Consider the following 14713-nt stretch of genomic DNA (forward strand, 5'->3'; position numbering starts at 1 on the left):
ACCTTACTGTTCACATCATTCATCATGATTGCAGACAGTTGTCAAAGTGAAACGCTGGCACTCTATATCAGGCACTTACATATCGATCAGGCGTTTCCTGTAAGCAACAGCCGATCCCCCATCTCTGTCTTTTGTTTGAGAGCAGAGTGGCAGATAACAGCTGCTGCAGAGGTTATATTGATATGGGGAGACCGTATTTACACCTCCTCCCACTGACAGCAGACAGTAGGCCAAGCTGCACGTCACATTATTACAGAGCAGTACAGACAGGACAGGCCAGCAATGAACAGTCTGGCCGGGGAGCACCTGTTTGAGAAGTAAACTCAGTCAGCAGCGCATCACGGACAGCTGCAGAGGAAGACGACATAGGTGCTTATTGATCTCTGGAGTTCACTTCAATCATTTTTTTTTTTTTTTTTCCAAGATGCACCTGTAAACTGAGGTGGAAAGATGCCGCGCACCAAACAGAACAACCCGAAAAATTTAAAAGGTGAGTTTCTTTGAATTGGTTTACAAAATGGTGCTTTTTGTCAGCTGTTGTTGATTTGCTCCATTGTCTCTTTTGACCACAAATTACATCAGCACATATTGTTGGGCTCGGGAGTGTTATTAGGCTTAAAACAGTGTCATTATTTCCTTCATATGACTTGAAGTGGACTGAGAAAGACTGAGCTTTGGATACAAGCAGGTGGTTATCTGTCTTTGTCATGGTAGTTGGTGATTTTGCTTAATATTCATGGTGATATGCAAATAATATTTTTTATTGATAAAAAAACCAGCCAGTGACTGGGTCATGTCGGGCTGTGCCAGTACGCTGTCTGTGTCTGAATGTTTAGACCTCAGCAGCTGTGATTTCTGGCTCTCCTCATGCTCATCTGTGTGTTTCCAGTTGCCATCTTCTTACACTGTGTATTACTGTGCTTTGTTGGATGTCTTCAGGCTGCTGAAAGTTCAAACAAAGCTTTGGCTTGAATGTAGTGTGGGAGTTATGTCTTTACTTTGAAAAACACACTGTACAACTTTATTGCAATGTAGAGTTAAGAGGTAACTTTAAGGTGCATTAACTCAGATTTTCCACATGGTCTGATAAACCCAGTGACAATGGGCCAGGACATGGCTCATTGACACTCCATGACCCTCTGCTGCCTATAGCCCTTCTGTTGTTGTTCCAGCTTCTCCACCATGTGTTGTCAAACTACAGTTTGTAATTTAGCCGTGCCTCCCACCTAGCCGAGGTTAGAAGAAGCGTTTTTCAAACTGCCAGTAGTCATGTTAAACAGCCATGGAGGAGCTCTGGTTGGCTAAAAGTCTGAACCAGCGGCTGCCAGAGTGAAGAGGTGGCGTCTTTAGCACAGAGAGAGTGGGACAAAGAAAGAGCAACAACCAGGGTTAACATCGGTTTGGCTGTTTGACATGGAGGGTTAAAAGTAGCCAAAGGACTCAGATTTGATTCAGATGTCTTAACAGATTTACTCATTAGTCAGGTAACGCTAGCTTCATACTGGAGGCTGCATTTTGTACAGTTTGTCCCAACCAGGCATCCGTAGGTTGCATTGTTGCTAGGAAACAGGACATAATGGGAGGATCAAAGAGCAGTTAGGAGTGGGTAATGGCGTCAGTTTGTTTTCAGTCCCATTAGACCCTCTAGGCTGAAAAGAAATTAGGTAGAGTAGCTTTAAAGTACTCCTCTGAGCAGTTGTGAATACTTTGTTATGAACTGTTGTCATGGAAGAGGCTAAGGAGGACAATTAGTACAAGACTTGACACTTGGACACTATTTTCTTTTAGGACTGTGTTTATGTGACTACATTCTGGATATTTTTTCCTGCTCCATGTCTTCATATCTGATTCACATAAAGATATGAAGCAGGAGAAAATATGCAGAACAACCCTTGGAGCTAATATCAATACAGATATTGTTCAGTTTGAAGTACAAGACATGACATTTATTGTTTTGCTTCTGTGATAGAACTATTAAAATTTAGAAACTAGTAATTGTTGAGTTGTTGACTTTGGGAAACTCTTCCAACAAAGGAAGATCAAACAAGGTTCAGAGGATGGGATCAATAATTTATTGGCAAACTATTAGTGATGGCTCAGACAGTCATTGTAATAAATGTTAGCAGGTTCACATATACTGTACTGGCCCAAATATAAGACAGTTTGAAACAGTGGGGCTCATCTTATATTTGAGGACGAGACAATTTCATGTTTGCAGCAGTAGATATTGTTTTTGAATAGAGCGACTTCACAGTGGGTCTTTCAGACCTAGTAAGTCTTTTTAAAGTGTTTTAATTAGTGAGTTTCTGAACACGTGTGACGTCTTTGGCTGCTACAAAGGAAAACAAACTCATGACAAGTGTCTCAAAATCTATCAGACACCCAAGAATTACACCTTTGACAGATGATTAGAAATGTTAACAGCCAGAGAAAATGATGCGAGTGCTTCCAGGAGTGTGGTGGGTGAGGAGAAGGAAACGTTATCTCTCTGCGACAACATCTTGATTTCTGTCTAAAGAATAAGCGCGGGTGGTGCAGCTAAACAAAATGCTGGATTTTGTGATACAGTGCAGCAGTTAGTGTTGATTTTATGTTGAAATGTAGGATCCGCTTTGTGTTCGGCAGGTTGAGACGCACACTTTGAGCCTTGATTACTGCTGCTGTGTGTTGCAATGAAATAAATACACATGTTAAGACCTAAGCTGCTTTGGCACATCTGGGCATCTTTTCTGTTTTATGGCAAGAGTTTGTTTTTCCTTTGAGTTCAGTGATAGTCAGCAGATTATTATGGCTTGTCTTTGTCTTCGTAAACGTGTGTTGAGATACAAAGGAGGTTGCGGCTGCATGGTTCGCAGCTGATGTCCCTGAGTGGCTATCATGTGGTCATACAGTGGCTGTTGTCTCATGTGATGTTGAATGCAGATGTGCATTTCAAACAACAACTGGTGTTTTATTGAAGTGTTAAGATTGGCTAGAAAACAGGCTACTTTAAGATGAGATGACGTGGATCTTTAATGATTCTCCTGCAGCAGCTGACACTTGAATATGAACAGAAACGTAACAAATTCAATAAAGGTGCATATTGACAGACCATATTGAAGCGAAGCAGCGTCTTCCCATGCCGATACAGAGCACCAATTGGCTTGACGGATTGTGTGTTATGTTGAGAATTGACAGATTTATGTGTCAACAGACGTTTGCAGTTCACAGATCTCTGAATTTGCAGCGTTACATGCTGGGTGTGAAACTGTGCATCACTGCCATTCCCCAGCAGTCGATCCACACAGCAGATTTCCTCGTGTCTGTGAGCAGCGAGCCAGAGTCCCTCTGTTTGTTTATCATATAAACACTTCCTGTGTGCTGTTTTTCTTTGAGCGTTCTTGGCCAAACAACATAAATAATTAGGTTTTAGAATAGTACGTTACATCACTCAACAGAGGACGATGCAAACGGCGGCCAAGTGGTTCTATTTATAATGGTGACTGTTCTCTTGTTTCTCGTGGTGCAGACAATGGCTCTGCAGCTGCTGCAGTGTTTGGGTTTGTTTTATTTGAGAGTAAAAGATCTGGATTTGTGAAGAGTGTAACAGGCAGTGATTTGAACAGGGGGACAGTTACATTAGTCACTAATGCATTAATGCCTTTGTTGTTTTGCATCTCTGTAATAATTTTGCATCTTTGATAATGTTTTGGGGGGTTTGCTTGTATTTTGTTGATTTGTGCCAGTTTTGCACATTTTGTGTGTGTGTTTGACAAGGTTTTGTATCTTTGTAGTTTTGTGTCTTTGTCTTTTTGTTGTTATTTTGTGTCATGACAGTATTTTAAATGAAGGAAATAAATTAATTTAAAAGCAGCAGAAGAAGTATCAACAGTCTGGTTTTTCCTGTAAACCCAATACAGCATGTTCGAGGTGTTAACTTGAGATAACTTGTCATCCTCGGTTCTGATGAGATTTCTCAGTTTGTTGTGGGGAACACACACCCTCTTGACAACCTTTCGAGACATCTCTTTGGCTTCTTGTTGTCACTTCCAGTTCATCATCACCACTGAAGGCATTTTCTTCATCAGGCAGGAAATTCCTTTAACTCTGCTGTGAACAGTGGAAAACAGAGAAACCTCTCTGCCCTAAAGCCATCGCATGGTGACTCTTTAAAAAAACTCTCAGCTTGAGGCTGTGGGCCTTTAATACTCTATTGTCTTTGCTTAATAACATAGCAGTAATTCATCTTAGCACAGATGTGACGGTGCTGTTTTGTTCAGTCATCTGAGTTCTGGCTGAATGATGGGGAGCCTCTTCTCTGCTCTTTGTGCCTCAGAGGTTTGGCAGAGGTCTGACACTGGTATAAAAGACACAACACAAACGTTTTTCTTCTCCATCGTCTAAAATCTGACTTGGCACACTTTGGGCTGTCAGAGGACACGGGGAGTGAATAGTTCTATTGAAGTCATCTTGACCCAGCTGCACTGCTGACATTTGTCAGGTGAATTGAAGTTGTTGCTGGTTCATGTGAAAGAAGAAAGGGCGTGCAGGAGGGTACCAGCACAAACCTGCTGCCAGTAACCTGCAGTTGGATACAAAGCTTTATATGAACTACAAGAAAACTGTCTTCACTTTTTTTTCCTCTGAATATTTTTTGACTATTTGGATACAAAAATACTTAGTCAGTAGTTGTTAGTTAATTTTTAATTAAAGCTTTCGTTGATCAGCCTCTGTTGACATTGCTGGCAAATATTTGCCTTGTCTTCCAAATAAAAATGGAAAACCGGGAACAACAGTATATTTTCATTATTACGCACTTGACTGTTGGGGTTTGTATGTCTGTAATTTAGAGATATTTTTGTCTGTGGTTATACCACTGGCAGTTTGTTGTATGTCTGGTTAGGGTGGGTTCTAAATGTACCTGTAAAAATCGGTCTGATCCTGTGCACACAAATGAGGCACCTGCATTACCCTAAATTGTACAAGTGTAGCTAAACTTGATGTGTAAATGCAAAAACAAGCAAATTAAAACAAATGGCAAAGAGGAAGGAACTTTGATCCCGTTTTGTTTTTGATAAATCTCGGTGCTGCTCTGGGAGAGCGAGCGTTCCTGGCTGTGTTTCTATCTGAATCATAATAAACCACCACACAGTGTAAACAGAGTAGCAGAGGACTCAACCACAGTTTCAAGCTGCATACTTTTATTTCCTTTGTCTCCTGAGACATAAGGAAAAGGAACCCTGCTCTCGGGTGCTCAGTGAGACAGTTGAGACTGGGTCGTGAAACCTGACTGCTCAACAAAATAAAAGTCATAGTGTAAAATGCAAAAAAAAAAAAAAAGTTAAAAATTTCACAAACATTTCCTAAACTTTCTATGCTGTTTTTGGAGACGGCAGTATATTATTTCAACCCCTGCTTAAAAACGTCCGCGTCAGTGCTGCTGTGCGTGCGTTTGTGTGTAATCTGAGGAATCATCCTATGACGCAGTTTGTCGGTAACAATGCAGGAAGTCAGGAACTCCAGTCCCCCTCCTCGGACTCTGTTTACTTTTGTCAAACAGCTGGTCTCCAAGCAGCTCTGGAGGGCCATACACAGCGTTTCCCTTTCACACAGACATTAGCAGAACTGATGCTCGCTGCTGCCACGCAAACTGAAATACTCAAACATCAGGATTTCCCAAGTATCATTTTGTCTGTTGTGAAAGTTTCTTAGTGGTTAAAAATGACGCTAAATACGTGGTGCGTTTAGGATTCCCGGAAATCTAACTACCCAACTTACTAGGTGTACGTTACTTTACCTCGCAGTTTACAACACAGGAGTTTAATTTAAACAGAAAAGTTCCGTGGCTCATTTGTAAAAAAAAAAAAAACATGAACCTTTTTCACATACACACTAACCGGCCACTTTATTAGGCCCAACTGTACAATTGTATGCAATTCAGTGCAGCACTTCCACCTTAACACCTGTGTTTATGACGCTCAAAATGTTTTAGATTTTAGTGAAATTGTCATAAATGTATGTTTATTATTGAGGTCACAGATAAAGGTGGTGGAGTACTTCGGAATATGAAACGACTTTGTCCATTTACAATTAAATCTACAACAATGAAATGTGCGAAAGCGACAGTGGAAAGACCGTAGGTTTACATAGAGCCACTGACTGTGCACAGATTAAACCTTGACTGCAGAATACATAAATTCTAGGTGACACCTACATCCAGACCTCAGTGTAGACACTAGCATTACGCGGTTTGTCCTGGGTCCTGGGTGGTCTGGTGAGGATGAGCAGCCACAAATGATGTACACCCTGATGATGAAAGAAGTCCTGCCATTTTTCTTAGTGGTAGCACAGGTACAGGCAGGTGTTAGTCCAGAACGGCCGCTGACATTTATATGTTCCACAGACGAGCTCTGACAGCCTCAGAATGATGTAGCGTGATGTTGCTCTAGGTCACCTGGCAGATCTCTTAAGACCTGTCCACAAATTTCAGTTAAATTTCGTGGAAACTTGTATCACTGCTGAAAGAGCAAGTATTGTTTCTTTGCTTTTTTGAGAGTTAGACAAATATGACATTGTTAGTAAAAAAAAAAGTTTCAACATGAACATAGAATGTAAAATATGACCAAGCTACACATCTGGTGGACAGGCTATGTAATGGTGACATCGTTTTTACCACTAACTTAATTTGGCTTTTCTGGACTACAGTTTGTAAATCATCTGCCGCCTTCAGCACAAACAAATACAATAAGCTCATATCTCTAGTGCTCATGGGCAAGTAAGTTTCCAAAAACAAATGTACTATATAAAACTGAAGCATAAACACGGAATAAAATGTACTAAAATCATATATACCAACATAAACCGTAGCTATGAAATGAACTGAGGAAGTTGCAATAAAAAAGAAATGCAAAATGAATACAGCTCTGTGGGCAGACTTGAGTTTGTATTTTCACTTTAGCTGTGAGGCTTATTTGTGTTGACAAATTACAACTGAAGCATTTGTGTGACATTTTCAATTGTATAGTAAAATGAATACATTCACCTCTGCTTTAACGTTGGTGTTGTGCACAGTGCTGTGCTGTAGGACGTGTGGCCTAGTTAGTCACAACGGAAAAATGTGACCCTGAGTTTAAAACCCACTGGTTTAGAAATGAGTGCAGCTTATTAACCTTTCTGACAACATGCTCTGAGCTGCTTTCTCACTCTCGCTTCATGCATTTGGTGTCTGTAGTCCTCCTGCTTCCTTCCTCCTGCTGCAAGAGGCTTCATCCACTGGCTACGTGGTGTTTGTTGTCCATCTCTGTGGTGTTTTGGTTTTTCTCTCTGGCTGCTCAGAGTGCCCCTGAAAATACCCAGAATTGTTAGCAGCGCCAGTGATTATAGGACCGACTCTGCATTCCTCTCGTCTTATACAAGGCTTTGCAAACCAAAGCCCAACAGTACTGTGTGATGAATGGTGAACAACTGCGGTAGAAGGGGCTACATTTAACAAGGCACAAAATGTTTACCCTATGAAGCTGATGCAGTGAGACAGAGATGGAGTTCCCCATCCGTCCAGCATCCCTCACTGTGCTGACACGGATGTTTATGCGTGGAAATAAAGTTTGTGTATTTTATTACACTGACCTGATGGCTGACTAATGTTTAGAAGTAAAACTTGCGACGCTGGAGGATTTATTATACTTTAAGCAGGTGGAAAATTGTTTTTAGGAGCCAACATTTGAAATGATGAGGTACATCTCTCAGCTTGTGTTGTTTTTCAACGCCTCAGTCATTTATTTCCTATTAATGATCAACCAAGCTTCTGACCTCAGTGCTGACTGTGGTTAAATATCCAGGGGCAGAATCAACTCCGCCAGCAACAGCACTAATCAGAGTTGCACATTAACTTTGAGAAATCCTGACCCTGGACAGACAGTTGTTTCTTTAAAGCTGCAGCACCAGTCAGGCTTAGCCGACCTCGACTGACCTTCATGTGCCACCCAGAAGGGTCTCAGAGGTCACGGAGGTTGGCGAATCCTGTTTTGTCCTTGTGTTTCATGTTTGTGTAGTTCATCTCCCCTTCTCCTCTTTAATCCCACTGTCACTGTGATCAAGGTCTCCCGCTGCAGGGTAGTTGCCAAACTATCTGGCAATTCAACTTCATTATTCTTAGTCATATATTTCTGCTACTGTTCTGGTTTGGGTTGTATGCAGCTGGATCTGGACTATATAAACAGGTGTCTTGTTTTTGTGTTGTGACCTTTTAAACTGTGCTGCTGCTGTTGTTGTTGTTGTTGTTGTTTTACTGTGCCAGCAATGAGGTGCCTCTTAAACAAATCAGTTTCTCCTAAGGGAGATGGTCAATAGAAGCTTGACCTGTAACAAACCTCTGTTTGCACTGTACTTAGCAAATTATATGTGAGCTTGTTTAAAAATGGAGCACAACACATAACATTTGTAATCTATATAATAGCGCACCACAGATGTTGACAGTATGTCTCCAGCAGCTGCCCGTGGAAAGGGAAAACACCCACCCTGGGGGTTTAAAGCTTAAATGCCATACACAGTGGCTGCAGGGTCATTATTTGTTTAGAACTTCCTTACACAGAAAGAGAGTTTGTTTGATTTTTGTGCTGTGAGCCAATGATCATGCTGTAATGTAGCTTAAACTGTAGAGAGGTGCAGAGAAAGGGTTAACATCCTGGCCTCAGTGAATGGATTTTTACATGTTGTCATGCTTAGGCAGCCAAACCAGTGTTTCCGTACAGTCCCTTCAAATTACAGTGTGTGAATGCTCAAGATTCACACAAAGGGAACTTCACTCCCCGGAGGCACGAATAAACGGGGTTTTAGCAACAGTAACTACAACAGACAGGCTGAAACCAGTCGAGGGATGTCTGTTTAACTTGGTGGAAATCTCAGAGAAGCTTTCACTTTGACAGAGGCAGTCGGTGCAGGGGGAGGGATTTTTATGGCTGTATTTTGTGTTAATGAAATTGAATATGTTGAGGAGAAACATGGCTCAGTTTGGCATCCTGAAATGTGGGTTTATATCTATTCTGTTTTTGTTTTTGTTTTGTTGCCAGTAGAGTCCGTTTTCACTGTTGCTGGTTTTAATGGCAGCAATGTTGCCTCATTGTTCACTGTGCTAAATACATGTTTGATTATGGAAATTGTGATTACCAGAGACCAGACACTCATGCCCTTGTAACATTTTCTGTGAACTGTAATTGTGAGGTGCATCTCACAAATTCGCCTTTGCTAAGTGAACAAATCGGCCCCCAGGGTAACTTCACCATGGTGGAGAAGAGTGGGACCTCTCCAACACCTGGTAACATCTGGTTCTAAGGAAACCAGTTTGTCATTTGGCTAATTTGTGAGGATTTTAGATGGCAGCTTGTAATGTAATTATTATTATTATTATTTTTACACCAAAGTTTTCAAAGGTTTATGAAGTTGTCAGTTTCAAATATGTGGTTCACAATGTGCTCACTGTTGATTCACTCCCCAAGAAATTAGTTAGAATTTTTTAAAACTGGAAATGACCTTAAATGGGTGCTGAAACGCAATTTGTATATATACTGTGTGTGTGTTAGCCAATTGACAGAAAATTGTCTAAGTAAATTCAGACCATTGCCATTAGTTTCAAATATGCCGCCTTTTCTTTTATTTTACAGCAAATTTAATATTTTGGGGTTTTGGACTGTTGGGCGGACAAAATGAAAAAGTTGAGTGACGTCACCTGATGCTGTAGTGGTCAGCATTTTTTAGTGTTTGTTTTTTTTTTTTTGTTTGTTTTTGGTTGTTTTGTAGAAGTTATGATGTTTGTTTGAGGAATGCAGTTGTTTTTTATGTGCAGCAGCACCACCAGACCTTTGTATCACTTCTTCCTAATTTTTGACACCTCATGATCATGTGAGCCAGCACTCAACCATACATTTTTGTATCATGAGTGGACATTTGTCTCTATTATAAGTGCTCTGTGTTGAACCAAGGACCTTTTGAAGAACCTGTTGAATCCTAACAGGTCTCTTTAATTACTGCAGTGGAAATGTCAACCAATTGAGCCTTTATATATGACTATAACTGAATGAATGATTAAAATGTTGTTTGAACCCAAAAACTGTCTTAAATGCATGCTTTTTTAAAATTTTGTTCCTGTGCAGTGACCTCACACCGCTTGAGGTACAACAAACACGGTTCAACAGTTTGATTAATTTTCAGCTCTATAATCACCTGTCAGCTGCCTGCAAAGATCTTTAATATCATGTCTGTGTTTCGGTACTTGTACAGTTTTGTGGTTGAAGCTTGGTATGCTGATTTCAGTTCCGTTTCTTCAGTCCCATTTGAGCTTCTCGTCCTCTCTCTTCACCTAAACCATTTGCTGAGTGCAGACTCTCAGTTTGAATGTCTCTCAAACTCCTGCCCATTTATCAGACGTTGGTGACTAATACCATAGCTAACACCATCCGCCCGCTTGTGCATAAAGTGTCTTCAGTTGTGTTTGTTCACTGGTTAAGTTGTGCACCTTCTCATCTGTGCAGCGAGCATCACTCTGTGGAAGCAGTGATGTATTTTCATGTGAGACAGAATGTTGTACGAATGATTAAGCCGTCATTCATTAATAGCCAGATAAAGGCTTTTTCACCTGTCGCTGCTCAGATGTGCGTTTGTCTTTCACTGTAAGCCCGCCGTCCACTTGGTCATTGAAGTATGACGACCCTGAAGTCAGATGACCAGACAGTTTGCAGCCTTGTCTCTGTTTCCTGGGCTTCATCTCAGATCAGTAACCAGAACTGCTGCCCAATCAGTCAAATTATTGGACTTAAACTTTTCAAACTGAAGCATTAGTGAAGGGCTCAGTTAAGTTGGAGCTAATGAATGGTGACCTTCTTGCCACACATGCATTTTTTTTTGCTCCATAGGTGAGCTTTTGTGGCCTGCAGAGCTGCTTCCTGGAAACTTGGATGAGCAGCATTAATGTTGGAAACTCAGAAGGGTGAGCGCTGGCGTTGGAGTGGGAATGATCAGGGAGAAAAACAGGGTGGGGGCCGGCAGGATTTGGCTCTGCTCACGTCAGCACAGAGAACCGGTACAGTGGAAGAAATTCTCCCTGCATTCGAGAAGCAGGACCGATGTCGGGGCTGGACGTCACATTATTTGGAGATGTGCTCATGACACATTGAGGGGGTGGAGAACTCCTATACACTGAAAATATGTCATCTAGAGAGAAAGGCCCCAACACAGCATGCCTCTGTTAGACGAGCGCTGTGGGGAACTGTGGGGAAAATGTGACGTGAGTTAAGCTGCTGGAGCTGGAGGTTAAAAAAAAAAATTGCTTTGGAAAAACTGGTCAAATTAAAAAAGTAACGTCTGCCAGCCGGAAACCCTTAAAAGGATGGATGTGTGGGGGCGCTTTTCTCTGTGTGTGTGTGTGTGTGTGCGTGTGCGCAGCTGCGTGTGTGTGTGTGTGTGTGTGTGTGTGTGTGTGTGTGTGTGTGTGTGTATGCAGAGCTGGCATTGCTTAATGGTTTGCACAAGCAAAGCCCAGTGTAGGGGTTGCCAGGGAAACAGAGCAGCATGAGCCTCGGTCTGCAGGTGCTGTTCCTCGTGTCCTACTGCTGGAGCCTCCTACGAATGTGGAGATTGGGGTAACGACATGAAGGAGGGCAGAAAAGCATCCTGGGGGAAACTGGTAAAAAAAAGGAGTAAATGGCAGAGAAAGGTGAAATTGTGTCTAACATGAGATAAAAGTGGGGTAAACACTAGTGCATGGTTAAAAACAATCAGGGTTTAGACATCTTTACATTTATCTGAGGCAAATTAACTTGTTGGTCTCATGTCTGAATTAGCGTGCTGGCCACTACGGCAGTTTTACTAGTCGTATTTAAAAAAACTGGGACAGATTCAACTACTATTCATTATGAATGGGACCTTGATTTGCAGACCTGCACCTCCTGTCGGGCTTGACATATTGGAAAATGGCGATATTGGTGGTGTGTCCAGTTGGAGCAGGGTATAGCCCCTCTCAGACATGCACTCCCTTCCATTAACCTGAAGGCATCTGAACGTGTCAGTTTCATGATGTCAGTTTCTGAATGAGCACCCTGGGCTCTTTTCAATAAAACTCTTGGCAGCAGTTTTACTACATTGGGGGCGGCTGTGGCACCGGAGGAAGAGCAGGTCGTCTTCTAACCAGAATATTAGTGGTTTGATTCCCGGCTTGTCCAGTGCACATGTCAAAGTGTCCTTGAGCAAGATGCTGAACCCGGTGATCACACTGGTTCCTGAATGTGTGAGTGCATAACAATGGCTGCATAACATTTGGCAACCGTGTGAATGTCAGTTTAGATCTGGTGGGGAAAGCCACCATTTCCCCTTTCTGTTCAGTGAGTGACAGTCCCAGAGGTGCATTCAGAGAGAACACCCTCTGTCCTCCTCATCTTGTTTTCCCATCAGTGTTCATGTGGCCTGGTCAGACAGGGCTTGTATCATGCAGCTGTTTCTAGTGCTGCAGACTCTGATATCCCATATATAAAATCTGTGAACACATCCGCTCCTAGTATTAATGAGAACAGTGAGCTGCAGTAACAAAATTCACTGCAGAACTGAGAGACTAACATTGAATTAATTATACACACAGCATTAGATGTGCACACATCTGGAGCACCATTTTTGTATTTTCTTCAGTGATTACACATTGCAGTGAATTTAAGGTGGTAAATTAAAATTACTATTCAGCCTTCAGGAGACCTCATTCTTGACTCAGAGTGACAGGTCCTCTCCCGCTCTGTTCACCAGATGTTGAGGTGGATGAGAAGTTAGTGACATGCAGAGGTTGTCTGTGTGGTTTTCTTAAGGTCAGGCCGTGGGCTGTATTTATCAACACTGACACTTGCTGTTTCTCTGTTGTGTGGGATGCCTGCCATCATCACCGCTGCACACCGCCCAATCAGAACACAGCTGTGTGGTTGTGCTTCTTGAGAGTCACATGCATCAGGCTGAGAAATGACTAACTATCAGGCCTCATGAGAACAGAAGCTGCTGCTTTGCTTATAGGTGACAAACAGACCCCCACAACACATTAAAAGCCCCATCAGGAGACCTGTCAGTTTTGCTTTCTTAAAGATCTCCCCCGGACAATTCTCTGCTCCATTAGAGATGATCCCGCCACCTCGCCTCACTGGGCGTTTCCACACCTAGTGAACTGTGCAGAGCGAAGCAGCTTGGAGGGGAATTTTTAAGAAGGCTGTGCATTTAGCAGCACAACAATCAATTTGAAATGATTAGAGAAAATTGCTGCAAGCCTGTTATAGTGTGCGCTGAAGGATATTCTGCTGTGTTTTTGTTGATACAGCACTGCTGGGACAATAGTTGCTGATAGCGGTGTTGCTAAAACATGTAGTCTGCTTTTTCTCAAACATTAAACATGAAAAACAAGATATGTGGTGAGTTTTTCATTTGAAAAGAACAAGGCTAGCCATTTCACTTACACCGATGTTGCTTCTGTTGGTTATAGCACAACACTTAGTTTCAAAAAATGGGTCTAAGAGTGAAGCTGTTGAATATTTTTTGAAGCAGCCTTCCTCTTTTTGGTATTGCACTTTGTCGATGGTCCAGGTGGAACCGCCTCACATCTGGCTGCACATAGCGTTTCATCGCAAGAGACTTGTTTGGATTAAAATGAGGCTGTAGCTTGTTGTCTGTCTTGCTTACCTAAAGAGGAGGAGTTTGTGTTTTAACAATGTTTCACTTATAATTTATTGACCCAGGAACTTTTTGTCCTGGGTTTGAAATTTCCTGAAAACTAAAATTAAAAACTGATTACCTACCCAATGAACAAATAGTAGAATATATGGATCCAGCCCTAATGCGATGCTAGGATAACCTATTTTCCAGCTCGATGCTTCTCCCACAAGTCCGTTTACTTCAATAATGTCCAAATGTATTTCCAGACGATGGCACATCCAGAAGTGAGTTTGCATCTTGTTTAAACTGGTGCCTAAGGTCACTGCTGCTCATGATACATCTGTGGGCTCACCTCACTGACTAAATGGGCTCCATTAAAGGCTGTTTATTATGCACACTTAACACACTAGTTTCCCAAGTGACCTCTTCCAGTGTTGTATGGTTTTGGCCAACCAACAGCCCCAGACTCGGATATCCATTTACAAAGCTATAAAACAAAGAAATCCTCATGTTTAAGAAGCTGGGACTGGTTAATGTTTGACTTTTGATCAATGACATACCCCGGATAGTTGCTGGCTGCTGTTTTTTTTTTTTTTTTTCTGTGGTATTGATTAGTTAGACTGAACTGTCTCATTAGGAAATAAGTAAACAAGCTTATGAATCCAACACCACATTTTAGGCCAGTTTCTGGTTGTTAACATTTTGGGATTTTTGCTGGAAAGGAGATCTGAGCCTGCTCTGCTTTGCGGTGTAGCCTCATGTTCTTGGTCTGCGAGGTGTACTGCTTGTACATTTGTAGTCTGGAACATGCTCAGGCTTCAGTAGTCCGTCAGCAGACGGCAGGATGATGAATAATGGAGCTAAAAGGAACTTTAGCCTGTTGGTGTTTGACAGGAATCAGTGGATTCTTTGCATGCGAGCAAACAAATTCCCTCTGTAGGGTCTCTTTAAAAAAAAAGAAAAACACAGCGGCCGCGCCTCATCACGCTGCCTGTTCATTCATAAACTCTGCTCTTTGTTTTCATAGTTTCCTCTCTGCTTGTGTAGGCCATTTGCCATCAGC

General features: G+C 41.9%; 1 protein-coding gene across 2 annotated transcripts in view; it reads left to right on the top strand.

Moving 5' to 3' along the window:
- The first annotated feature begins 414 nt into the window (after nt 1–414).
- hivep1 (HIVEP zinc finger 1) overlaps nt 415–14713 on the top strand; it is a 45185-nt gene continuing 30886 nt past the window's right edge. For both annotated transcript variants that reach the window (XM_020597290.1, XM_020597291.1), the window contains exon 1: nt 415–490. In XM_020597290.1, the coding sequence (XP_020452946.1) occupies nt 451–490 (40 nt within the window). In that variant the 5' untranslated portion in view covers nt 415–450. The remainder of the gene's footprint in view (nt 491–14713) is intronic.

Source organism: Monopterus albus, unplaced genomic scaffold (genome assembly GCF_001952655.1).
Source record: "Monopterus albus unplaced genomic scaffold, M_albus_1.0 scaffold34.1, whole genome shotgun sequence".
Lineage (NCBI taxonomy): Eukaryota > Metazoa > Chordata > Actinopteri > Synbranchiformes > Synbranchidae > Monopterus > Monopterus albus.